Source organism: Tachypleus tridentatus, chromosome 12, assembly GCF_004210375.1.
Source record: "Tachypleus tridentatus isolate NWPU-2018 chromosome 12, ASM421037v1, whole genome shotgun sequence".
In the NCBI taxonomy this organism is placed as follows: Eukaryota; Metazoa; Arthropoda; class Merostomata; order Xiphosura; family Limulidae; genus Tachypleus; species Tachypleus tridentatus.
In genome coordinates, this window is record NC_134836.1 from 10,964,410 (window position 1) to 10,990,873 (window position 26,464).

The 26,464-nt window shown below is 34.1% G+C and overlaps 1 protein-coding gene across 1 annotated transcript in view; it reads right to left on the bottom strand.

Moving 5' to 3' along the window:
* Nucleotides 1–1,384: 1,384 nt before the first annotated feature.
* Nucleotides 1,385–26,464, bottom strand: part of LOC143235390 (protein PTHB1-like) — a 41,601-nt gene continuing 16,521 nt past the window's right edge. The window contains exons 9-23 of the mRNA XM_076473503.1: nucleotides 18,503–18,598; nucleotides 17,613–17,742; nucleotides 16,880–17,055; nucleotides 16,546–16,619; nucleotides 13,392–13,451; nucleotides 12,486–12,687; nucleotides 12,144–12,284; nucleotides 11,702–11,797; nucleotides 11,157–11,329; nucleotides 10,643–10,795; nucleotides 9,170–9,352; nucleotides 8,104–8,305; nucleotides 7,116–7,280; nucleotides 6,362–6,468; nucleotides 1,385–2,543 (exon numbers count right to left, since the gene is read on the bottom strand). Of these exons, the coding sequence (XP_076329618.1) occupies nucleotides 6,374–6,468; nucleotides 7,116–7,280; nucleotides 8,104–8,305; nucleotides 9,170–9,352; nucleotides 10,643–10,795; nucleotides 11,157–11,329; nucleotides 11,702–11,797; nucleotides 12,144–12,284; nucleotides 12,486–12,687; nucleotides 13,392–13,451; nucleotides 16,546–16,619; nucleotides 16,880–17,055; nucleotides 17,613–17,742; nucleotides 18,503–18,598 (1,946 nt within the window). The 3' untranslated portion in view covers nucleotides 1,385–2,543; nucleotides 6,362–6,373. The remainder of the gene's footprint in view (nucleotides 2,544–6,361; nucleotides 6,469–7,115; nucleotides 7,281–8,103; nucleotides 8,306–9,169; nucleotides 9,353–10,642; nucleotides 10,796–11,156; nucleotides 11,330–11,701; nucleotides 11,798–12,143; nucleotides 12,285–12,485; nucleotides 12,688–13,391; nucleotides 13,452–16,545; nucleotides 16,620–16,879; nucleotides 17,056–17,612; nucleotides 17,743–18,502; nucleotides 18,599–26,464) is intronic.

Here is a 26,464-nt window from a genome sequence, read left to right on the forward strand (position 1 = left end):
AATATCAAACCACAAGCTCCAGAAACATTTTTTTTTTTTAGCATATACTGTGACTCAGTTTCTCTTTGAATTTCATCAAGTACTTTAAACAGGGCTGCAACTATTCTTAACATTATTATCAATAGCACTAATTTTAATGCAAACAAGTGACCAAATTAATTCTTTAATTTCCAAAAGTGCCATTTAATACACAACAAAGATTGTAAAGTGACACTCACCTATACTCTTAAGATATTTATGTACTACTGAACATAAAGACATGGTCCCACCAGTATTGATTATGGCTATTATTTACAACAAAAGTTTGTTTCACAAGTAAAAAAAATAATATCACTTTCCTTCTACTTATTTTGTTGCCTTCAGTTCTATCTCCATAACTAAGAGCGACTAACAATTCACGTATTGATTGTTAAACAGGTAAAGTTGAACTAAGACTTGTACTTTAATATTCTTGTGGTTGTCTGAAATAATCTGTCAGGAAACCTAAGTTTTACGATAGATAACAAAAATATGATCTTCTTGAATTACAAAACATGACAAAAACAGTTGTATTCTGCAAGTTATAAACCTATAACTATTTTAAAAATTAAAAAGAATCTAGCTGAGGTTTTAAATTTAATTTGTTAAGACTGATAATACGCTTCAGTAACAACCAAGATTACTTGAAAATATGTACATTTCATAAATATTTTAAATCAATGAAGAAACAGCAAAATTCAGAGAACTGTGCACTTAGAGGATGGCACCTGGTAGGACGGCTGCTGATCTGATCATGCTCTGAAATGTATATAGATTAAAATCAACTCTTGTTTCTACGACAGCATAATTACATATATTCTCAAAGCATCCTTATATTATAAGAACTTCACTTATTGTTTTAAATTTCTGAACTACTGTCCTTCATTTATGGCAAAACAATATGATAAAAAAGGCTCAATCTATTCAGAAACTTGTAAACAATTATTATAGAATAAATGAGCTGATGACTAAAATTGAAGGAACTTAAATAAAAGTCATTTCTCAATTTAAATCTACATGGTACATTGATGATAAACCAATCATATAGTGATCAACTGTATAGTGATAAAAATAAACATCCTAAACTGTTGTTGCACAAAGTGAATCTAAACAACACACTGATGTTGGACAAACTGTATAATGATGAAAAATGAACATCCTAAACCCTTGTTGCACAAAATGAATCTCTATGGCATATTGATATCAGACTAACTGTATATTTTCAAACAATAGAACATCCAAAACCCTTGTTCCACAAGGTCATCCAACCACTTGAGACTGTAGTTGTCCAATGTACGGATATAAGTAAGGTAGATTAAATTGTAGTCATGGATCAAATATACTAGTAACAGATTGAATATCAGACTAACAACAGAATATAATTTTATTCTTCAGTTTGCCTCTAAATAATACAAATCAGCGGCATTATTTAATAAAATTATAAATTATTACATACTAGTAACTTAACCTTACAAACAAATGTGATATGCTTTTGTAACATTCAAAATATACAAACATAATATATCCTAATATTGCCAAACATGAGGAGATCTGTTACATGTTGAGAATGCCAAATGTTACTACACCTGTTATATCCTTACATTGAGAAACATTAGTAGATTTGTTACATCTTAACAATACTAAACATGACTAGACATGAAACATTCTAACAATACCGAACATGAGTAGACCTGATACATCATAACAATACCCGAGTAAACCTTATATGTTTTCACAACACTAAACATGACTAGATCTGATGTATTCTAACACAGCATTTCTTAAAGTGTGGTCCAAGGACCCCTTCAGGGGGGTCTGCAAGGTCAAAACTATTTCATAATATAATTCCTTCAATGAAACGTTTTTGAACCGAGCGAGAGAATGAGAGTGAAAAAGGGAAATAATTTCTTAGTACGTTTTCAGTCTTGGAGAAGGAAGGTTGTGTCTTCAAGTTCTAAGATTTCATTCTCATGTTTTTGCATATATAAGCGATATTATTTTGGATCAAACTTTTTATTGAATTTATCTGTGATTTAAATGAATTTTAATCTGTATGATCAATAAATATGGACTTTCTCTATTCTAGAAATAAATACATATAAAAATTATACTTAAGCTTGAATAAATTGAAATCTAACACTAATAGAAAAATTTAGAAGGAGAGATATAAGTGCAGAGAGGAATCAGACAGCAAACAGTTGTTCAATCGTTTGAGAAGTAAGTACACTTTGTTGTGTTATTTTGCAATAATATTTAAAAAAATGATTTAGAAACATTTCTAAATTTTTAAATTGTATCTAAATCTTTTATAATTTAATTATATTTTATTCTAAAGCAAAAATTTATAAAATATTTTTCTTATATTTAAGGATGGATCATTGGCTTAAAAAAGGGAGATTAGAAGACTCGTTTTCTCAACACACAGCAGCACCATCTACGTCCAAAGATGCTGAAAAAGATGAAACTGACATATCAGTCTCTGACTCATAGAAGGGAGAAATCTACTCCAAAGAAACTGGGCAAAGCTGTAAATAAGAAACAAAAATATGATTAAAGCTATCTTTCCCTCAGCTTTATAGATGTTAATAAATTACCATGCTGTGTCTTATGTAACAGAACATTTTAAAATAGTATTATGGTGCCAGTTAAGTTGCAGCATCATTTTAAGACCAATTGTTCAGAGTTTAAAGAAAAAGGAACTGAATATTTTAAATGCAGATGTGATCAGCTCTTTAAAAGCCAAAAATTATTTATTAAAGCTTTTCACACTAGAAATAAAAAAAAGCCACTGAAGTATCTTACAGGGTAAGTTATCGTATTTCATTGGTTGGAGAAGCACACACAATAGCTGAGAGACTAATAAAGTGCTGTACAGTTGACATTGCTGAATGTATGATGGATGAAAAGTCAGTAAAAGAAATCACAGCAGTGCCACTTTCCAACAGTACAGTAACTCACTGAATTAAAGAATTAGCTGCACACATGAAGACTGAGTTAATAACTCGTCTGCAGAATTGTACTTTTGCCTTAAAAATAGATGCATCTACAGACTTCTTTGGACTTGCCATTTTGCTTGTATTCGTCTAGTATCAGCACCAACTAACAATCGAAGAAGATATTTTACGTAAAATTTTGCCAACAAACACAACTGGTGCTGAGATATACAATGTGTTGAATAACGTTTTTAATCTCTTGGTTTATCCTGGAACAACTGTGTTGACATTTGCACTGATGGTGCAAAAGCAATGGTGGGTAAAACTGCTGGCTTCTTAGCACAAATCAAAGTAGTGGGACTAAATTCTACTAGTATTCATTGTATTCTTTGCTGCCATGCACTTGTGGTTAAAAAAAATAAATCTTGGCCCTTGAGTGCATGTCTTTTTAATATTCTGTGTGACGAAATGGGAAGCTTGCACAAAGCATCACTGCTGCATACAGAAGTACGATGGTTGTCTCGAGGAAAGAACTTGTGTGATTGTTTGAGTTGCGAGCTGAACTAGCTGATTGTTTTCATATAACACTATTTTTACTTGAAAGAATGACTGACAGACAAACTACAGTTATTCCGACTTGGATACTTGGCAGGCATTTTCTCGAAAATGAACGAAGCAAGCTTGTCACTCCAAGGAAAACAACTGACAGTATTTGTTGCCAATGATGAAATTTGAGCCTTTAAGCAAGTCAGAATTTTGAACAACTTGTATCTGCCATCCTGAGCTTAACAGCTTCCCAATACTAAAAGATTTTTTTGACAAGATTAGTGGTGGTATTAACAAATGTAATTTTTGATATTATATAATGAAATTTGTCAACATCTGTAAGATCTGAATAACTCAGTGAACCAATATTTTCCAAATGACCAATGCATGATGCTACAAAATCATACATGGGTAAAAGATCCATTTAAAGTACAGGACAGACCAATGGATTTTAATGTAACAGAGTACAAAAAGTTCAGTTATAGGGTTTCAGATTCCACATTGCAACTAACATTTGAGAACTTCCACTTATCAAGTTTTGGTGTAGTATCAAAGAAGAATATTCACAATTATCTGAAAAAGATGTTAAAATACACCTCCCTTTTCCAACTACATATCTGTGAGGCCGGATTTTCTTCATATGCTTCAACCAAAACAACATATTTCAAAAGATTGAATGCAGAAGCAGATATGAGAAACCAGCTGCTTTCTATTAAGCCAGACATTAAAGAGATTTGCAAAAATGTAAAACAGTGCCACTCTACTCACTAAAGATGTTTTTTGTTTTGGAAAATATAGTTAGTTTTCATAAAAATATGTTACGATTAATGCGTAATGGGTTTATTATTGTTATTTTTAAATGAATTAATAAATAAATATTTAAAAAAGCTGTCAGTTTTAATTTTTAATAAGATAAATATTGATACATGTAACCCCCATATATACGAAAGCTCTTTGGGGGTCCTCAGTCATTTTTAGGAGGGTAAAGGGGTCCTAAGACCAAAAAGTTTGAGAACCACTGTTCTAACAATACCCAACATGAGTAGATCTGATACATTCTCACAATACTAAACATGACTAGATCTGATACATTCTAATAATACTAAACATGACTAGATCTGATACATTCTCACAATACTAAATATGACTAAACCTGAGACATTCTAATAAAACCCAACATTAATAGATCTTGTATGTTCTCACAACAACCATGACTAGATATCACACATTACCACAATACTAAATAAACATGGATAGATTGCATATATTCTCACACTACTAAACAGGACTGGACCCGATACATAATAACAATACAAAACATGAATAGATATGGTATGTGTTCACAATACTAAATATGACTAGACCCAACACATTCTAACAATATTAAACATGACTAAACTTGATAATTCTAACAATACTTAAGAGTAGACATGATATGTTCAAACAATATTAAACCTCACTATATCTGATATGTGATACCCTATGTGCAAACAGACCATAACAGTGCCAAATAAGAGTACTTCTGATATACCAGAAACATTGTAACACTCTAGAATTAGGCAGGATTAGTCTACTGAGGCCAAACTTGCTAGGAAAAGTAATAGCTTTCTCAACAAAGATTTATTAAACAATCGTTTCTTTAAATTATACATTAAAAAAACTAGAATAAATTTTCATAAGATTAACATTTTTCTTACCCCATTCTATAAACATGTTTACAACCAGAAAATCTTTTTACTGATGATACCATAACCCACTTACACTTGCTGTGACACACAGTTTGAAAACCACAAGCTTCTAGGCTTATAAGCACACAGTAAAAAGACTGTTTCATATCCTTACAAATAAATATAATTATATATATATAAAAAGACACCTAGTTCAGAATTAAGTTCCTGACAGTAAATGCATTCTATAATACAGTGGCTAACTTAGTATGTGTGTTTGGTTATACAGTGGCTAACTTAGTAAAGGTGTTTGATAATACAGTGGTCTAACTTAGTATGTTTGGTTATACAGTGGCTAACTTACATAAAAAAGTTTCTTGCAGTTTCTTATTTATTTATACTAGAACCAATCAATAAATTTAAATGAAAAAACTCAAAGCAAAATTTGACAAAACAGCCAACCAGTCAACTAAGCAATGACGTTTTTGTGATGGAAAGTTCAAATTTTAATGAGTGCTACAGATAATGTTTTGTAATTGTCACGTTTTGTTATGATTGTAGCTTAAGACACCAGATTTTTAATTTAAAGAAACAACTTTGTACTAGTTAGTACACTTTTGCTTTACTGTATAAATGTGATGCTTTTACCACACTGTGTGATTGTTTGTCAGGAAGATTTCTTAAAAACAGCTGAATGGATTTCGATGAAAGTTAGCATACATTTGGAATGTGAGCTACCTCAGAAGAGATTCCCTTTGTAGGGTCAAAGTCACATGAAGATCATATAAATAATAAAAAAAAACCTCTATTAACATAAGAGTTGATTTTTCACAATAATTTTTCTCTTAGAACTCAGTTAAAAATATTGGACTTTGATGAAACTTGGTTGGCATATGTAGAATATTATTCCTCACTGTTCTGCCAAAAATGGCCTGTGTACATTGATAACAATGGACAAACAGACATATTTTCATATCTCTTGAGAGCTGAAAATAATCAACACTGTGATGGAGGTATGTGCTCAACTGAATGATCCTCAAGTTTACTGTGTTATACCTTTTGAAATAATTTTTTTCTATGCAGGAAAAGTTGCTTATCTGTATGATAAATAATGCAAGCATAAACATAAACTACAGTTTAAAAATCAGAATGGAGGAGGTATAGGTATCTATGGTACATGAATGTAATGCCACACACCTTTAACTGAACTCAAAAGAAAGAATCATCATCAATGTCATCCTCATTTTTAGGTCCTTCAATAACCGCTTTACCTGCATCTTCAGAACTATTAGTTGGTGTGTTTTCTGGGAAAAAAAAATTCATTAGCAAATATACTCAGAATAATACATTTCCAAGAAATAAAGTAATATTAAGATCGCTATCACTTCAACAAATATTAATCATTTGATTTCAAGATAGTTTACATTGTTTACTATAACAAGCACTAATTTGACTTGTTTTTCAGAAGTAATTCCAGATTAACTTTCTCTAATATCAGATACTTTAATACATCAATCACAGAAATATCTGCATTACCCATCGAACTAGAGATGGCCAAAATAAAAAGTTTAGACTTATAATTATTCAAGTTAGGTCACAACAATTTGTATAAAAACAAATTTTACAGAGCATCACACACACTTTCTATAAATATTAAATCAAACACTAGAAAAAAAATCAACACAAAATCCTAATACAAACAAGTACCAATAAATTTCACTTCCAAAAGTCTTCTGACATGCAGCATTCTGTATTTTCTCCAGTTCTAAACAAATTATTCATCTCATGTCAGCAGAGTCCCTTTAAAACAAATTGTAAAATACCTGCTATATAGAGTTAGGAAACTTATGTGGTAGAATTAGTACACCTACAATTATAAACCAGTCACATCTAGAAAACAAAAGCTTTTTTTTAGACACAGACAGTGAAGACTGAAGTATAATGGCTTTACCTATCACAGCTGCAAGAGTTAATTCATTTACATTTCTTTCTTTTAATGCAGAATGTTGAGTCCTGTCTCCAGAAGCACTTTTCCTCTCTCCAAATCTGCTTCCCAGAGGAGTATCTGTATCCTCCTCCTGTATCTCTGTATCAGTTCCTTGGAGTTGGTCCTCACCTACAGAAAAAAATTATGTTTCACCAACAATAATACATTATAGCCCTCTACTGGTACAATCAACAGAAAACTATCCATTTCTTCAACTGGTAAATGTTGATGTTAACAGAACCAAAAAAATTCTTGCATATTTAATATTTTTGATTCAGAATGGATAGCACATAGGTTTTACAATAAGTTGTAAACTTTACAAATAACTAGTAAATAATTTTTCCTCTATAAAAGAAAATCATGTCAGCTCACAGGCAGGAAACAAGTAAAATTCATTAAGCTATTCAGGTAAGTAATTACAGAAAACATCATACCTCATTCTCTGGATATTTAAGAAGCGTTATTGCATATAAATACAAATACACTGGGAGAGTTTAATAAATATATTATGTTGTTAAATACAGATAGGTCAACTACTCTGTCCTCCACATGAAATTTCTAAATACACTTTGTTGTTAAACACAGATAGGACAACTGCTCTGTCCTTCACTTGAAGATACTGAGTATACCATGTTGTTAAATATAGATAAGTGAACTACCCTGTCATTCACTTCAAGCTGTAGAGTATACTGTGTAGTTATATAGATATGTCAATTATTCTTTCCTTCACTTGAAGCTAGTGAGCATACTGAGTTGTTAAATACAGATAAGTGAACTACTCTGTCATTCACTTGAAGCTACTAAGTATACTGAGTTGTTAAATTCACATACATATACAAAATATCTCAACTCTTTTCAAAAGTGTCTTGAGTCATGCATTTTAACAAACATTCATACTTTAAATGTTATATAAGAGATGATATTAGTGACATGATAGTTTAATAGCACTCACTCTCAACCTTAGCTGCAGGCTCAAGACGAAGATGTCCTCCTTTATTAACTCGATCCACCAAGGTCGAAATGTGTTTTTTCAACTTTACGATATCTTTGGGAATAGTAAGGGATGGAGTAGATGCATGCATTTCTTTTCCTGGACGAGCTAAACAAGTTCGTAGAAGATAACTCACTGCTACATCTGTCTTTTCCTCCCATCCCTACCAAGTAAAGTAGATTTATGTAAGACATCCAATAAACCCTCCACATTTCCACAGCACATATGAAAAGATGCTCTCAAAACATATGACAGAAATTGAACAGGTGGTATTTACAATCATCAGACTAAACACTACATTTATTACAAAAATTACTTCATGTAATTAATCACAAGAAACATGTTCTTTTAGCTTTTCAAATAAAATTATTAAAAATGTTCTAAAATGCAGAAAAACAAACTATTAAAGTAAAAAGTTTTGAGTACTTTACAAATCCTTTCAAACACAAAAATATTACTTTCAGAATTACCAACCGTTGGAAGTTTAAAATAACTTGTTAGTTGAGAAATGAGCAAAGTTTTTTGCATTTGTAGAGCACATAAATCTTAGCATGTGAAAGCACAACAGTGTCTAATCTTATGTAAACATCTACAGTTTGTAACGTCTGAGCACGTGCAAACAAGAAATTCTCCAACATGATATCACCATCTCAAGTTTGTGATGTCTGAGTATGCAAAACAACAGTAAAAATTTCTATTTTATGTTAACATTTGAAGTTTGGAATATCTGAGTATATGAAACAACAACAGTTTTTTTTTCTGATGCAAGTATTTGGTGTTTTACAATTGAAGACTTCTAAAGATTTCTGTTTGAGAAAACAGAATCACCTACAAGGAAATTAAAGTGTAAAGAGAAAGAAATGACCAACAGAATGTTGGTGAACTGTAGAATTCTTGAAAAAAGATTTGAGAAAAAAAAAAGCCTTTTTATGAAAATCAACCACCAATAATTCAAATCCAGATTTTTTTTCATTAAAACTGTAAATACCATATACACTTGATTTCAGTATAGAACGTTTTATCTTACTTCATCACAGTCAGCATGAGCATTAGGGGTCAGAGCAGCCTGAAGTACACTGAACTCTTCATCAGACATATGAATGGTAAGTCGGAACAATGTCAGGACTAGGAAAGTGCTACAGCTGAGACTACAGCTTGAGGCTTCAAGAGATCGTAGGTTATCTTCTGCTGTCTCAGTTAATGACAATATCTGTGAAGAAAAGAAATTACAAACTTAGCTAAATCACAGCAACTGTTACAAAAACACTATTATAGACATATCCAATTACTGGATCTGTACAAAACCACACCACTACTGACTCAGCTGCACCAGAGGTTATGGAAATATTACACAGACTTGGCCAATAACAGCATCTGGGAATTTGTTACATACCACCAAAAAATACCAAGGAAATTAGTGAGAAACTTTACAGTGAAATTAAGATTTCAGCTCTTAATCAAATTATAATTATGGATGATTTTTATTTCAGGCATATTGATTGAGAAATGTTAAGAGTCAAACTATGATGGAGAAATGTTTTTGGAAACAGTTCAAGATTGTTTTCTTCACCAATTAGTCAAGGAACCTACCAGAGACAATACTAGTTTAGATTTATTGTTAACTTCAAATACAGAAATGATTGAGATGGTGGAAATTAGGGAATATCTGGGTGCAAGTGACCATTGCTGTATTAGATTTGATGTCTTGCTACATGTGGAGATAAGGAATAATGATATTTTGGTTATAAACTGCAAAAAGCACATTTTGAAGGAACATGATAAAAATTATTTGTTATGAATTGGGCAATTGAGTTATTTAGAAACACTGAACAGATGTGGAAAATGTTTCAATGTGAACATGTTCCTTATAGAAAGAAAATGGTAGCTCAAAGAGAGTTTAAGAGATAAAATTCCATGTAGACCCCTACTGCATAATCTCATGTATACCCCTACTGCATAATCTCATGTAGATCCTACTACAGTATTATTCCATGTAGACTCACTACTGCATAATACCACGTTGACCCACTTCTGCATAATACCATTTTGACCCACTTCTGCATAATACCACTTTGACCCAATTCTGTATAATCCCATGTGGACCCAATACTGTATAATTCTATGTGGATTCACTACTGCATAATTCCACGTGGACCCAATGCTGTATAATCCCACGTGGACCCAATGCTGTATAATCCCACGTGGACCTAATGCTGTATAATCCCACGTGGACCTAATGCTGTATAATCCCACGTGGACCTAATGCTGTATAATCCCATGTGGACCTAATGCTGTATAATCCCACGTGGACCTACTACTCTGTAATATTTATAAATAAATAACTTACACAACATAATTTTGTCAACAGTTTACATCATATTTCCTGATAACTTATTCAACATTCAGTTGTCCATTAGACTGTGATTCATGAATATATAAGCATTTATGAAAATGTCAAAATGAAAAAGAATCTGTAACCTAGTTGATTATTTTCGTTTACCTGTCTGTGAGTGGCTTCTAGAAGGGAGTCAATATTATTTAAAGGTGTGGGTGTTTTATCCTTCATTTTCGTAAGTAGTCGTTTCTGCACGGCTCGATACTGAGCTGCTTGTTGACCTAATAGTTCTTGTGATTTTTGCAATGAATATCGACACTGAGAAAAGAAAACAAATATCTTGGGAACAGTTTCAAAGATACTAAAAACTGAGTATAACTTAAGTTAATAAGCAGCAAATAGTTACAAAGAACAAGATATTATGTGTTGGTGACCAGTAATTAAGAACCAGTTTTTCATTAATTGGGCACTTTCTAAAATAATACCTAGGCCTACACAAAAAATTAACAACAGTTTTTTCTGTTATGTTTTTCTTTCCTGACAAAAAAGTTTTCAGGTATGTTAAATTTACAAAAAATAATATGGAATTAAAATATTAAACTGTAGAATTCACAATAATTAGTTTCTGAATATCATAAACATAATGAAACAATTAATCAAAATATATCAAAAATTTTACCTCCAAGTGTTCTTTTATAACTTCAAAATACTCTTGCAGCGGAATATTTGAAGAATATGACAACTTAACATCACTTCCACTACCACGTTTGAAATGTCTGTTTAGCCGTTTCATTAACTCAGAGATTAAAAGCCACAAAGCAGGAAAGCTGTCACTCTGTAATCTATAACGCTCTGAAAAACAACAGTTCTTTGCACATGCTTCTTAACTTAATGATAATACAGAACTCTCAAAACCATTATCACTATTCCACAGCTTTTCTGTACAAATGCAAAATACTACGAGCAAGTACAAACCTTTTTGGTCATGACATAAAATGTTCAACACATACTAAAATAAAACTTCATATTGAAAAATCTGAGCTATATCATAAAAGTAAGTAAATTTTTACAAATAAGTCATCTTGGCAAAAAAATATATCACCAAAGAAAAACATCTAAACCAAAGAAAATGTGAACATTTAATAAATAAGTTACTCAATAAAACTAGATATTTGGACATGATGATATTTAATAATCATGTTTATCTTAAAATATTATACTTACGAGAAGTTTTTGAAGCAAGTACTGTGACTTGCTGACCACCAAGAAATTCAAATCCCATGGCATTACTGGTAGTGGTTGAAGAATCACCCAGAACATCTAACAAAGAGACAGACAGAGCATTACTGTTATTGGTTCAAGAATCACCCATAACATCTAATAAAGACACACATAGAGAAAGCAATACAACTATTGGTTGAAGAATCACCCATAGCATCTAAAAAGAGAGACAAACAGAGTACAGTATATATTTTTCTGTCATTTCAAAATACGTAATACAAACAGAATCAGAGAGAGACCAAAACTGTATTCATTAATCTTACATCCATTTAAAAACTAACAGTACAAAAGCAATTTCATGAGATAAGTAACCATCATGGTTAACCAAACAACAAGTTATATTCCTCACAGTCTAAGAGGTATGTAGGTAAAAGTGATTTTTCACCTGGAAATAAATCGTTGATGGCAACTGCTGGTTTGTTGGTGTCAACTGTTAACTTGTGAGTAGCACTCTTCTCTGGTGGACAAGGCTTTACAACCAATCGAAGAGGGAGGTCTGCAGAACTTTCAGTGATTCTCGGAGCTCCTGGATACAACAATTGATAACTGAAGTGTTATTTTATTAGAGGCTGAAAAAGTTTGATCTAAGTGAGGCAATTAAAGAATAGCACAAAAAAACAAAATACTATATCAAGTACTTCTAAGATGTAGTTTCTGATGGGATGGCAAGTGAGAAATATCTGTGAAATCAACAAACATTGAACTTATTTAGGAATCAATCCCTTACCTCCACTGTTAATGTATGCAACCAAAACTCTTAACTTCAAGCTCGCAGGTATGTGAAAATCTTCCATTCTTACTGAAACCATGGTTTGAAAGAATTCTGATACTGATCCAAAACTAAAGACTTTCTGTGAAACAACCAGAGGCCTTTGAACATCAAACATAAGTCTCACATCTCTTACTGTTGTTGTTGTCTTTATCTGCACCTAAGTTAAACATTATATACACTTAAGTTCTGGATAGAGGCCTTTGCACAATGTTAAAAAAAACCAATAAAAATTAATCTAAAAATGAGTAAATATAATTTATCTGCAAACTGTTTATTATTCCAATATCAATTGGTAAGCAATGTCTATTTTGCTGGATATTTCTTATAAAACTGCACTGACTTCAATGTTTACATACACATCAGTTACTAACCACATAAAACTAGCTGTGTTTACATACACGTCCATCACAGAGCACAGAAAACTAGTTGTTTATATACGCATCTGTCATTATTCATAAAACCCTAGCAGTATTTACATAAACATCAGTAACTTAACATAAATAACTAGCTTTATTTACACAAATCAGTCACTGACCACAAAAAGTGTGTGTTTACATACGCATCACTCACTGACCACAGACAAATAGCTTTATTTACTTGCATTAGTCACTAATCAAGAACTAGCTGTATTGATACATACAGCAACCATTGGCCATATAGAACACATATACACTACACTTTCAACATGTTGATCAGTCTTCTGATATGGTGAACAGAGTAATATTTTGTTTTGTTTTTACTGCTTACAGAACCAAATTACTTCCTACTGTTAATTAAACCATACCATAGCTTAGAGAAGGAAAAACATTTCTCTTTATTCCATGCTAGAAATTGTTATTAAAGAAAAATTTATCACCATACCTTTACTGTTACTACTGGTGCATTCTCTTGTTCATCTGATTCATAATTTTCATCCACTGGCTACACCATTAAAAGAAAACATTATGTTTCTTGGGTTCCTGTTCCAACATACTTAGTACAGCTAGATGCTTACATTCTATTACCACAGTTTAACACATTTGTATGCATACTTTATAATTGTTTTGTTAGGTTACTGCTAAACATTTCTGTAACTATACCAGTTTAATCTAATTCACATCATGACAACTGTTATTTATGTAATGGAACTATCTGAACAACACCTCATCCAGTTCTGGCAATGTGCAGAAAGTCATGACATCAGTGGATATTGATGATATAGTGTGGTTGTTCACATTATTTTACATTCTTATTTGCTTTCAATCATACGTTCTTAAAACGTATTGAAAAATTATAAAAAACATTCACATGAATAACAACCAAAGATACATCAAACTGTTTCATTACACTAACCTTCACCTACACATGCTGTTACAAGTGTCCAATACAAACATCCCATTTTAACCCTCACCTATACATGGTTATTCTGTTACACATACCCATTATAAATGTCCTATTAACTCTCACCAATATACGGTAACACTTTTTGCACATTACTAATTGACTGACTAGACACGAGGTATCTCAAAACAAAATCTCAATGTTCTTCATCTTCTCCCATTTAGAGTTTTGACTCTCACTGTCTACTGCAAAAAACTGTTAATTAAATGATTATAAACAATGCAATGAAATGTAAAATAAATAAAGATTCTATAAAGTGTTTAAAAGGTTTGAAACAGCTTATTTGACTCTCACTACAGGCTTGTTCAAATTACCCAAGTTCATGACTCAATATTGATGTTCAGTGTGTCCATATTATAACTTTTAATAAGTTTTGTGTATCTTCATAAAAGTTTAAAAGCTTTCAGTAACCATTACAATTCTTTCATACACAAAAAATTTAAATTTTTAATGAAATATTTTCACAATTTTCTCCAATTGTTGCCTGCTCAAAATATAAAGTGGTTTTTATGTTAAGATTAAAAATACCTTTCTTTGCATGAAAATAGTCAAATTTCAAATATTTTTTTCAGTAAACTTTAACATCTTATCTATCATTTACTCTACCCTAACTCTATGAAGTGTCCAAATTGACCAACCTTGTAACCACTATAAAAATATGAAATAAATGTAAATTATTCTTTTTTTCATCGTGGAATTATTTCAAGTTGTGTCATGAAACTACATCTGTTTATTGTAAATAGTTTAAAGCTTGTAACAGTATACATGTTTCTACTTAAGTTTTGTTTTGTTGTCCTTTAGATCATGACTGACTAATAACCCCACTACAAAGATTGGAAATCACTTAGCTAACATGTGGCTCACATTTCAAATTGAATAATGCACGAGCATACATTGTGAAATATTTTATATTATTATTTTGTCTTTATTTTATCTAATCAAACCTCTTGCATTTCTAATTCTTACATTTTAGATACTTTTATCATAATAAATAAAGAAAACACATGAAAAACAAGAAATATAGTACTTACCTGGGTGTTGTTGTTGTTGTTGTCAATGAAATTTAACATTACTTTTTTATACTGATGCTACTGTTGCACTAAACAATGTTTTATTTAATTAAATAATACACCTAAGAAATAATAATACACACAAAACAGACAGTATTCTTTACTCATAATAAGTTTTCTAGTTTTATAACTGTGCAATGAAAGTCATAAAACTTCAGCTGAGCTAGACAATGTGTTTCCTATGGGAATAAAACAATCTGGTATAATATGACATTTGATATATTAAAACTGTGCTTCCCTTGGTTATAAATAATATAGTAGTTAGCATAAAAAAAAACTTTGCAATTTCTGAAAGAGAGGAAGTGACAGATGGGCATGACAAGAGTGGTCTGATGTGACAGATCGGCATGACAAGAGTGGTCTGATGTGACAGATCGGCATGACAAGAGTGGTCTGATGTGACAGATCGGCATGACAAGAGTGGTCTGATGTGACAGATCGGCATGACAAGAGTGGTCTGATGTGACAGATGGGCATGACAAGAGTGGTCTGATGTGACAGATAGTCATGACAAGAGTGGTCTGATGTGACAGATGGGCATGACAAGAGTGGTCTGATGTGACAGATGGGCATGACAAGAGTGGTCTGATGTGACAGATGGGCATGACAAGAGTGGTCTGATGTGACAGATCGGCATGACAAGAGTGGTCTGATGTGACAGATGGGCATGACAAGAGTGGTCTGATGACAGATGGGCATGACAAAGTGGTCTGATGTGACAGAATAGTCATGACAAGAGTGGTCTGATGTGACAGATGGGCATGACAAGAGTGGTCTGATGTGACAGATGGGCATGACAAGAGTGGTCTGATGTGACAGATCGGCATGACAAGAGTGGTCTGATGACAGATGGAGCATGACAAGAGTGGTCTGATGTGACAGATGGGCATGACAAGAGTGGTCTGATGTGACAGATAGGCATGACAAGAGTGGTCTGATGTGACAGATGGGCATGACAAGAGTGGTCTGATGTGACAGATCGGCATGACAAGAGTGGTCTGATGTGACAGATGGGCATGACAAGAGTGGTCTGATGTGACAGATGGGCATGACAAGAGTGGTCTGATGTGACAGATGGGCATGACAAGAGTGGTCTGATGTGACAGATCGGCATGACAAGAGTGGTCTGATGTGACAGATGGGCATGACAAGAGTGGTCTGATGTGACAGATGGGCATGACAAGAGTGGTCTGATTTTTTTAACTTAAGGGTTTGTAACCAAATAAGATTGAAGACTATAAACTTTATGCTATGCCTGCATAATAAATATATTATAAAGCATAATTTACCTCAAATCCTCTACTTCTTTGAAGTCTAGTAAATAAATTAGAGATGAGACCAAGAGAACAAATGTAACAATTCTCATAATTGAGGGAAAGAGTATTTTTCAAAAATATTTCCATGTAAAATAAAGAACTCAAAACTTATATAATATTAAAACTTGATATGTTAGCTACATTTTGACACTAAGTATATTTCACATACAATATAAAGCAGTTTAATCAAATTTTGAAAGTGACATTCACAGAAAAAAGTACCTGTATGGAGGAACTTAAAAAACTTACAACAATGTCCACCTGAGAAGCTACAGCAATGTGTACAGTGAGTTCCTGTTCTAACCGTGTACTTCCAGGGAATTCTGTACAAACAGAACACAACAAAACATCACTTTGAACTGAACAAATGATTTCAACCAAGAGTTTACTAGTTAATAAGGTACCTAGTGAATTCTAAGTGCATAAAGATTAAACTATTTTGTAGAAGAACAAACAAAAGACAACTTAATTTACTTTAACTTAGTGTACTTGAGATGAAGTGAAGACATGTACAAGTTCAAATATTTTTATTTAATCATATTGTAGCAAAACATCAGTTCCAACTGTTTCATGGGAAGCTTACTTTGACTAGAATTTTTTATAATCTTCTTTAGTTCTTGCATTTCTTGTTCTGCTTCTTCAAAATCAATTTCTCGAGATTCGGTTGATGGAGCAATAAAGAGTGAAGGATCAGTACCAAGGTAGCAACATAGTAAATCTCCAGACTCTGACAGAATAACCACCACACCTTTGATATCGCTGAAGAGAAGCATAACATTAACATCATGATCTATTTCATGCTATACAAAAGCTCACCAAACATGAACACCACCCTTCCCACCTTGTAGTCTCCAAGGAGGAATACAGGACATTGTTATCACAACATATTTTAAACACAAAAAAACTCCAAGCCTTGACAGAATAACAACCATGAAGAAAAAGCGCATAACTACCTAATTTTTATAAGCAGCAAACTTCAAAATTCAAATTGTATTGAATTCTTTAGAGAAAACTTCTAGCATTGTTAAGATTTTATACCTCCTTAAGTCACATATACTCTACTTTTCACTCTCAAGATTACTGTAGTAAACACATTGACAATGTCTACTCCACACAAAGGAACATGTTTATCTTCTTTACATTTATGGTGCTGATTTATTTTATACAACATTACAAGTTACAAAGTCAGATAGTCTTTTATCACACTTAAAGACTTCTGGAGCAAATACATAATTAAATATCTGTTCTATAAAATGGAACAAGTTTACACTGTTTACCTTGTCAATTAAAAACTTAAGTGTTTTTTGTTTACTCACATAAAATTTGCCCGTTGAATACAAACTGGTACGAATGGTACTTGGGCAGCCCAACGTAAGGTCATGTCTTCGTATACTAGCAATGTTTTGGTATGTGTTGCTACTAAGTTAAAAATACTATCTTCCTTGGCTGAAATCAAAACACAAACTTAATTCAATTTTTCAGATTAATGAAAAACAAAACTGTTAAATTAGTTCATTTGTTTTAGAACATTTAAATATGAACAACAAAGTTAAACAGTTTAACAATCCCTTTAATGGAAAGGAAAGCTCTTAATACACTTTTATGACAATACTGCATTAGGGAAATCAAAAAAGAAAACAACATGTATAACCAAGGCAGAAACTACTAGTGATAAAATATTTGCAAAAGCAGGTGCTACTGAACCTAACAACTGAGAAAGATACCCTACATGCTTCAAGCAAAGTACAAGGAACTTACTGAAACTCAAATGATAAACTGTCTGCTCAATTACAAAATGAGTAAACTTAATTTAAATTCAACATTACATTTGTAGTTGCATAACAAACATGTCTTGTTGAAAACACTGCAGACCTAAGCTATTCTTGATGACAAGAAACCCACTTGAAATAAAAATGTATCTCAAAATGGCTGGTATGGGTAATAATACTTATTGATAAGGAGAGAACAACATTGTTACTTATTTAATTACAAAATAAACATGTCTAGTTGACATATTTTACACAGTAAAATCATGAACAATATAGATGAGGTATTAATGTGTAATTTAGCTATTCCACTATTAAATTTGTACTCTAACTTTTCAACCTGAATAAAATTATTTATGAAATAACATAAAAATAAATTAGAAGGAATCAGTAGCAAAAATTCTTCTGTTCTTATATGTTGAAATAAAAACAAAACTTACAGCTCTCATAGGGAAGAAAGCAACTTGGATTATAATCAACCTTTTTCATGTAGCGTAAAATTCCACTTTCTTTAAAAGCAAATATGTTTCTTTCTCCTAAAAAGAAGTAAAGAAACACAAGAAAAAACAGAAACTTCTACCAAAGTACAAAACATTATCTGTATTTTCTTCCTTCAAAATCAAACTATATATGTTCAGATTCAGTTTGGCTTAAATTTTATTAATGTGTTTACTTTGGATAAAATAAAAAATATAAGAATGAAATTTTCTAACTTTAATTTTAATTTATTTTATCTACAAACTAAAAATCTTGTTTCTTCCATTTGCATACATAAAGTATATCAATTCTTTTCCAAATATGTGGCCTTTTTACATGCTTGTTTCTCAATAATAGCTCAAATAGTTTGAAAATAGAATATTTTAAAGCTTGCAAAACAAAACTCAAACAAACTGAAAGCTTTATAATATCATAATATATTATCTGGAAGGTGAGGTTGGTTTCAGTTGAGCTTCCTTCCTTTCTTCTATGGATTATGAGTTTCAAAATGTTTAGTTATTAAACCATAAACTATTTTAGTTGAAACTAAGCCTCAGTTTAAAGAGTAGTGTGTGTGTGTGTGTATGTGTGGGAGTTCATTGAAACAGCTTTACCCTATAAGGAGATAAGCAAGATAAAGTAGAATAAATACAGCAGTTCTTGTTATAAAGTAGGCATTAACTCATTGACTGTGACCATATCACTGCTTGTAAGAACTTGTGAAACCTAGCTTCAAGTCCATTGGCTTTCTGCATTTTGCATAATGACCAGATATATAGTGTTGTAAGCTACATTTTCAATGGTTTAATTTAGATGTTTGAAGATGAATGACATCAGTATCAAACAAGTTTATAAAAGTAGTCCTAGAATATTCAAATATGTTAGTGATTAAAAGACTTTGTTTGCAAAGTGTCTAGAAACAAAGCTAAATTATAAATATAGGAATCAGTGAGACATTAATTCAGTTTTTCAGTTAAAAGAGTGCCAGTATTTTGATCAGTGTTAGGCACTGTATATATTCAACAACTTGGTTGTTCAACCCATACTATATAAATATCAATATGCATGTTTATATTTGTTCATCATTCTTCAAATTACACATCACCAGACATGACAAAGTGATAGAAGATGGCATGTCTTGACCCATATCAAATTTTGAAAAACTATCAATATTGGATGTCTCTAAGCACTAAAATGCTTAAAATTCTTGAAAACAGTTTGTCTTTCTTTTCAGTATTGGTAACTTTATGTATTTTTATTGCACTTTTAATGCTATTTTTTGTTAAGAAAAGCAAAAAACAACAGAAGCACAATTTCCTGTCCTTTCTTACAAATAATTTTTTATTTCACCCATCCAATAGACATGTACTCCCAGACAATACTAAAACTGTCATAACATTATTAGAGTATATCACTGCTGAATTTGAAAGTGAAAACTATATATGTGAAGTCAGGCCTACAACTGTGTATAATAAACAGTAGTCTGTAGCCAACATTAAGGAACAGATAAGCTAAGTTGCTATCATTAAGTACTTTAGATCTATCCTTATTTTCACAACATACTCCAAAAGTACCCATCCAATTTTAAAAACAACAACAGCTACATCTGGTGGTTGTTTTTATTTCATAATAAAATGTAAATATACCAAAAGAAGCACCAAGTTCAGAAGCTGTACTGCTACTGGTATAGAAAGAGTTAGTCAACTACCAAGTCTGAACATATACAAAAACCAGGATAGAAAGGATTAGTCAAGTACTAAGTGTAGAAGCTGTACAAACAGCAAGATAAAAAGGGTTAGTCAAGGACCAAGTTCTGAAACTGAAAATGTTAGAGAAAGCAAGTTACACAGCTGTTACTACTGGGGTTAAAATAATTCAAACTTATCACTTACCCAAAGGGCAAGTGAACCATCATAATTGACTTGCCCACTGCTGGTAAAGCTTGCCCTAAATATTCAAGAGGAAATAGCTTACTTTGCACCATATTTTAAGGGTCTTACAAGGATTTTAGTGAATAAATCAATATTTGTTACTACTTTTAGGTGATTATTTCTTTATCAGACATTACACACTTGATCAGAATAAATCAAACCATGTAAAAATCTTCAAGAATGAGAGAGAAAACAAATTTTAAGCATATGATATTTACTGTTCTACTTTTAACATAGTCTAGTGTTATGAGCTTTTGTGAGTTATTCACTGTCTACTGAACCTGAAGTCAAAGCAACTTCATCTGTCCAGCCAGGTGAGTTAGAATCATATAAGGTTATCTAGAGAATCAGATGAAGTCAAAGCTATCTTGTATTTCTTCTGAGGCTCATATGGTCTTACACATGGCTACTTAACTTGCTTCCCAGCTGACAGCCACATTAGTGTAGCAAAGTCAGGATCATAGTTCACTACCACTTAATTTGTCAATTGAAGATACACAAGATTACTGACTGTACTTGGTGGACCAGTCTCATCTTATTCATCAGGACTGCATTTAAACATTTCAGTACTGATTGGCAGCACTAGAATCAAAGAGCATATCTAGCCACCTGTGTTTGACATTCCTTAGAATCCTTTCTCATAAACCTAGATAGCGTACAGTGGGGTACTGTTCTTATTGGAAGCTCTCCAGCACTTTTTCTGTGCATTATTTCTGCTCCTCTCACACATAGTGACAATTTCTCACTTCCAGGATCTGCATGAAATGTGTGGTAAGTTGTTCCTGGCCATAAAACCTAAATGCTTCTATATCCACAGGCCAACTGGATGGGTCAAGAATTCTGGCTGTTATAAAAACATTATCATTGATGCCTGAAAATCTGCCATTATAAGCATACAGTATTTTTTGAGCTGAATATGGTTGGTTGGTTGTTGGTAAAATTATTAAAATTTGTAAAACGGTGTGTCAGTTCCAGATAAAAGAAAACAACACACTAAAAACCTGTGACCAAACTTTAGTCTAGTTAGAACAACTTCTTTCCGATCCTTATGGAAACAAGACGCCCAAAGTCCAATAACGTTTTATCTGGTAAAGCTTGTTTTCATGTTGCTCACTCCAAGTTGTTGGCCAACCAGCATGGAGCTGAGTCTTGAATATTGGACCACAGCCCATGTATGGAACAGGTAGAGCTGTGACAATGCCAGAGCAGACAGACTTAGCTGAGGTGTCAGCGAGCTCATTCCCATGAATACCGTAGCCTGGTATCCAGAAGAACTGGATAGAAGTAGATGTTAAAGAAAAATGCAACAGTCAGTTTTGAAAATTGCCAAGAACAGGGTGAAAACTAATATGAAGCAATTCCAGGGCCAGTAGAGAACTAAGTGAGTTGGTATAAATAGTGCAATTCAAATACTTTTTACCTTCTTTGTGATCAAGGGCAAGGGAAATGGTGAACAGTTTCCCAGTGAACACAGAAGCTGTAGAGGGGATTCTGCACTCAACCACCAAACTACAACAAACCATGGCAGAGCCCACACAGAGTAACCTGATTTCAAGCTATCCGTATAAATGGGAAAGAAAGGATCGTTCAAAAAATGTTTGGTAAATAAAAGACAGTACTTCCAATTGGGAGTATCTGCTTTTCTTATATGACTCAAAGAATGGCCACATTTGGGGATGGCAATAAGGTATGGTGGGATGGGCTGACCAGTGGATACAGCAATATTATCCAAGGACAGACCCAATTCATCCAATTGTGCCTAGATACGAAGGCCAAAAGGAACAATGGCAAATTGTCTGTTCTAAAAAAACATGGCACACCGAGGAATGAAAACACAATTAAAGGTGGGATGTTGTGGTAAGGATCGAAGTTTTGAAGCATACAGTAAAGACAGTTGCAAATGGTGGAGGTGAAGAGGCAGTTCATGAGAATCTGCATACAAACTCTGAACTGGGTAAGTGCAGAAAGCCTCTGTGCAGAACTGAAGCTCATAATAATAAATGGGGTCCAGCATCTTCAAGGCTGAGGTCCCAGTAGACACACAGTCCAGTGATCCATAGTCTAGTTTAAATTGAATGAGAGCATGATATATTTGTTGCACAGAACATCAATCTGCTACCCAAGAGGTGGAAGAGAAGACATGGAGGATGCTCAGTGCCCATGATCATGACATGTAGCTAATTGATGTGAGGAATGACATTCAGCTTACAATCAAAGATAAGCCCCAACAACTTTGCCTCAGGGACCACAAGAACAACGACATCACAAAGATGGAGCTTGGGATCAGAGTGTATACCTTGTTGGTGGCAAAAGTACATGCAAATAGTTTCAGAGAGAGAGAAGTTAAAACCGTTTGCTATATTCTATTTCAGTAAACAACTGATGGCAGTCTGTAGCTGCCACTCAATAAATATCATGTTTGAAGACTGACACGAGGTGTGGAAGTCATCGACATAGAGCCCATTTGCAACAGTAAGAGGGGGTTGTTCAGTAATGGCATTACTCTTTATACCAAAAAATGTGACACTCTAGACACAGCCCTGAGAGAATCCAAGTTCCTGGAGGAAAGAACAGGAAAGTGTCAAACCCATACAAACTTGGAGTTGCCCACACATTAAAAATCTTTTAATAAAAATGGGAACATGGCTATGGAACTCGTATAAGTTGAAGTCTTGCAAAATGCCATACCTCCACACAGTATCATAAGCCTTCTCAAGGTCAGAGAATACTGACACAAGATGTTGTCGCTTCAGAGAGAGACTTCTCTGATTGATGTTTCAAGTCAAATCAGGTGGTCCACTGTGGAATGCTGTCATTAAAACACACACTGGGTGGGCAAGAGGAGATTGTTTGATTCGAGGAACCAAACAAGACCAGCATTAACCATCCTCTTTTAGGTCTTACAGAAACAGCTTATCAAAGCAACTGGATGGTAGTTTGAAGGAATCTTGGAGTATCTCCCAGGCTTCAAGAAAAGTAGGATTACAGCCTGGTGCCACACATCAGGAAAAATTTTCTCCTGCCAGATCCAGTTAAAAACAACCAGAAGAATAGCAAGAGAAGCAGGAGAGAGATGGCACAACATCTCATAGTGTACATCATCAGGTGTGACTGATGTAGTGCCAGACTAATGAAGAGCCAGCTTGAATTCCACCAGTGTAAAGGGGTGATTATAGTCATAGAGGCGACCAGCCTAAAAGGAAAGAAGCGATTGCTCTGCCTGAGTCTTGATGGCTAAAAAGTTGGAAAATGAAGCAGAAGTGCTAAATACCTGGTAAAAGCTTTCATCAAGAGTATCAGTGATGCTCTGTGCCTCAGCAACTTCCTGGACATGAAAGAGCAAGATCAAGAGGGGGACAGAATTATACTGCCCACTGACCTTCCAAATTTTGTCCCATATAACTTTGGAACTGGTGGTAGAAGAGATGCTGGTTGTGAACTTAATCCAAGACTTCTTCTGGCTCTGAGGTCTTACCTGCTGAGAAGGTGCATGGAACTGCTGAAAAAGGATGCAGTCTGAAAGTATGGGATACCTATGAAAGGTATCCCAGGCCTGTTTTTGAGACTTCTGTGCCATATGTCAGGCAGGGTTCTACCACGGATGTGGATGCCATGGAAAACGTTTTGAGAATTTGGGAAAACATTGAGCAGCTGCCTGGATAATATAGTCAGTCACTGCTACCATGAAGTCGTCTATTGATGACTTACAGATGATGGCAAGATCAAGTTCTGTGGAAGCAGTGAAAGGGGGCCAGTTGGTTTGATCCAGCTTCTACCAGGGCATGCAGATTAGGTGGTAATGATCACGGCCAGTCTCTCTCAAAACAATAGGAACATGACCATTACCCAGATGGTTACTGTCAACCTTCCATGAAAAGTAGGAGAACAGTGAAGGGGAGAAGACTGAGGGATCAAAAGCAGTAAAAGACTGACTAGGTGCATGAAAATAAGTATAAGAACCAGTACTGAAGACAGAAAGGTTGTGATCTAAGTGCATATGCTCTACAGAGTGACCCCCTCATATCAATATCAGCACCTCCCCAGAGAGGATTATGTCCATTAAAGTCCCCCAGAATTAAAAAGGGCAACAGCAACTGTTCAACCAGAGCATCAAGGTCTGATTGATCATAGGTCTCTCCAGGAGACAGGTAGAGAGAACAGTGGTGGCTACAGTCTCCAAGGGTGTGTCTAGTGGCAAAGACAGGGTAGACACAAGCTGATAGATCAGCAGTGCCCCCCCCCCATGCATTCGTCCATCACACAACCTGTCATTTCTGTACAAAGAAAACTGCTGAAAGGCAACTGCATCGACAGGTTTCAGAAATGTTTCCTGTAAGGAAAAACACACAAGATGGTAAGAATTAATCAGTGCTTTGATGTCATTCAGATTAGGATGTAAACCTTGACAGTTCCATTGTATCAAAGTGGCCATATTTACTTATGTATACACAAATTGGGTGAAGAGCTTTTCTGTTTTTGACTATGTCTTGTTTTCTTTATTTTCTTTATTCAAGGAGATATATTGACCTCCGTGTATCCTGCCCTGGGCCGATTGGGCAGGTCTTTGTTGTTGGAAAAAGATTCCAGCAACTGAGGGCATGAATGAATGATCGTTTTGCATCTTGGGGACCAGAGAAGAAGATGGACCCGAGGAAGCACCTGTACCCAAAACCAAAGGAAGTGGATCCAGGGATCTGCTGGAAGGAATGGTAGGGACAGAGATGGATGTTGACATTGATTCATCAACATTCTTTACCATGGAAAGCAAAATACTTTTTCACATGGTTTGAGAACGATTTTTTTGGAGGCAGAGCAAGATCCATTCACAATCCCATTGTAGCTGTGGAACAAAGCGCAACAGCATATGTCTGATATGGAGTGGTGGACAGTGACTTTTGTGCCTCAGAGTTAGAAATGTTGTGAATCATTTTCAAACACTGTACATCTTTAACTTCCACCCTCCTAGGGCATGAACGAAAGTAAGATGGGTGAGAGACATTACAACTTAGGCAATGAGGGCCTATTTTACAATCACAAGCATTGTGGTCCTTGCCACTGCAATGAGCACGCATCAAGGAACTATAACATGATGTCTTTGAGTGAGCGACTGAACTGCTGGTACTGGATACATCTGAGAGGGTTCAGAATATATAGCCTTACCTTGCAATTAAGATAACCTACCTTGATGGTGGCAGATGGACGTGGTGATGTAAATGTCAAAATGAGGACATTGGTCAGCATCATAATTCCATCTTTGCAAGTGGAGATACGTCTCACTGAAAGAACTCCTGGGGTGAAGGCACTAGCAAGGATCTCTGACTTGGGGATGTTCTTCAAACCCCTCTCAGCAATAACTCCTCATGATGAATTCAAAGTAGCATTGGGAGTAACCTTTATGGGTATATCCCCAATGGCCTTTGAATTCAAGAGGAGTTCACTGTGTTTAGGAGTTGATGCTTTCATCAATATGTCATCAAAATGAAGCTTTTTCACTGACCTAGGAGAGCCAGCAAGTCCCTCTTGTCCCTTCTGAATAAAAAAAAAGGGCAACACTTGCCCTAAAGATTTGTTTGATAGAGTGTAATATCAGAAAATGAGGTATAGGTGTTGAAGAAGTTGAAGATTGTTGTTCAGAATCTTCAAGACGTGATCATTTACCAATGGTCTGTTTTTTCAGTATATTTTTTTAAAATTTGATTAGGGGGATCCATAATAAAGAAAGAATGTTTCGGTGCTCATGGAGCCCTACGAGGGGAACAATACAGTGCCAAACAAGGACACTGCAGCACTTCCAGGTTTTCATGAGCACTATTCCCAAACACCAACATCAGATACAATGTTTACAACACCTATTAAGAACATCCAACACTGGTACTTGGTTAATCATAGCCCAAGTGAACCAGCCAACTAACCATGGAGGGGGGGGGGACATCCCAAGGTTGCCCGTCTACCTGAATTCAAGACCAAAGTGGTGTGTGGACCCCTCAACCACCA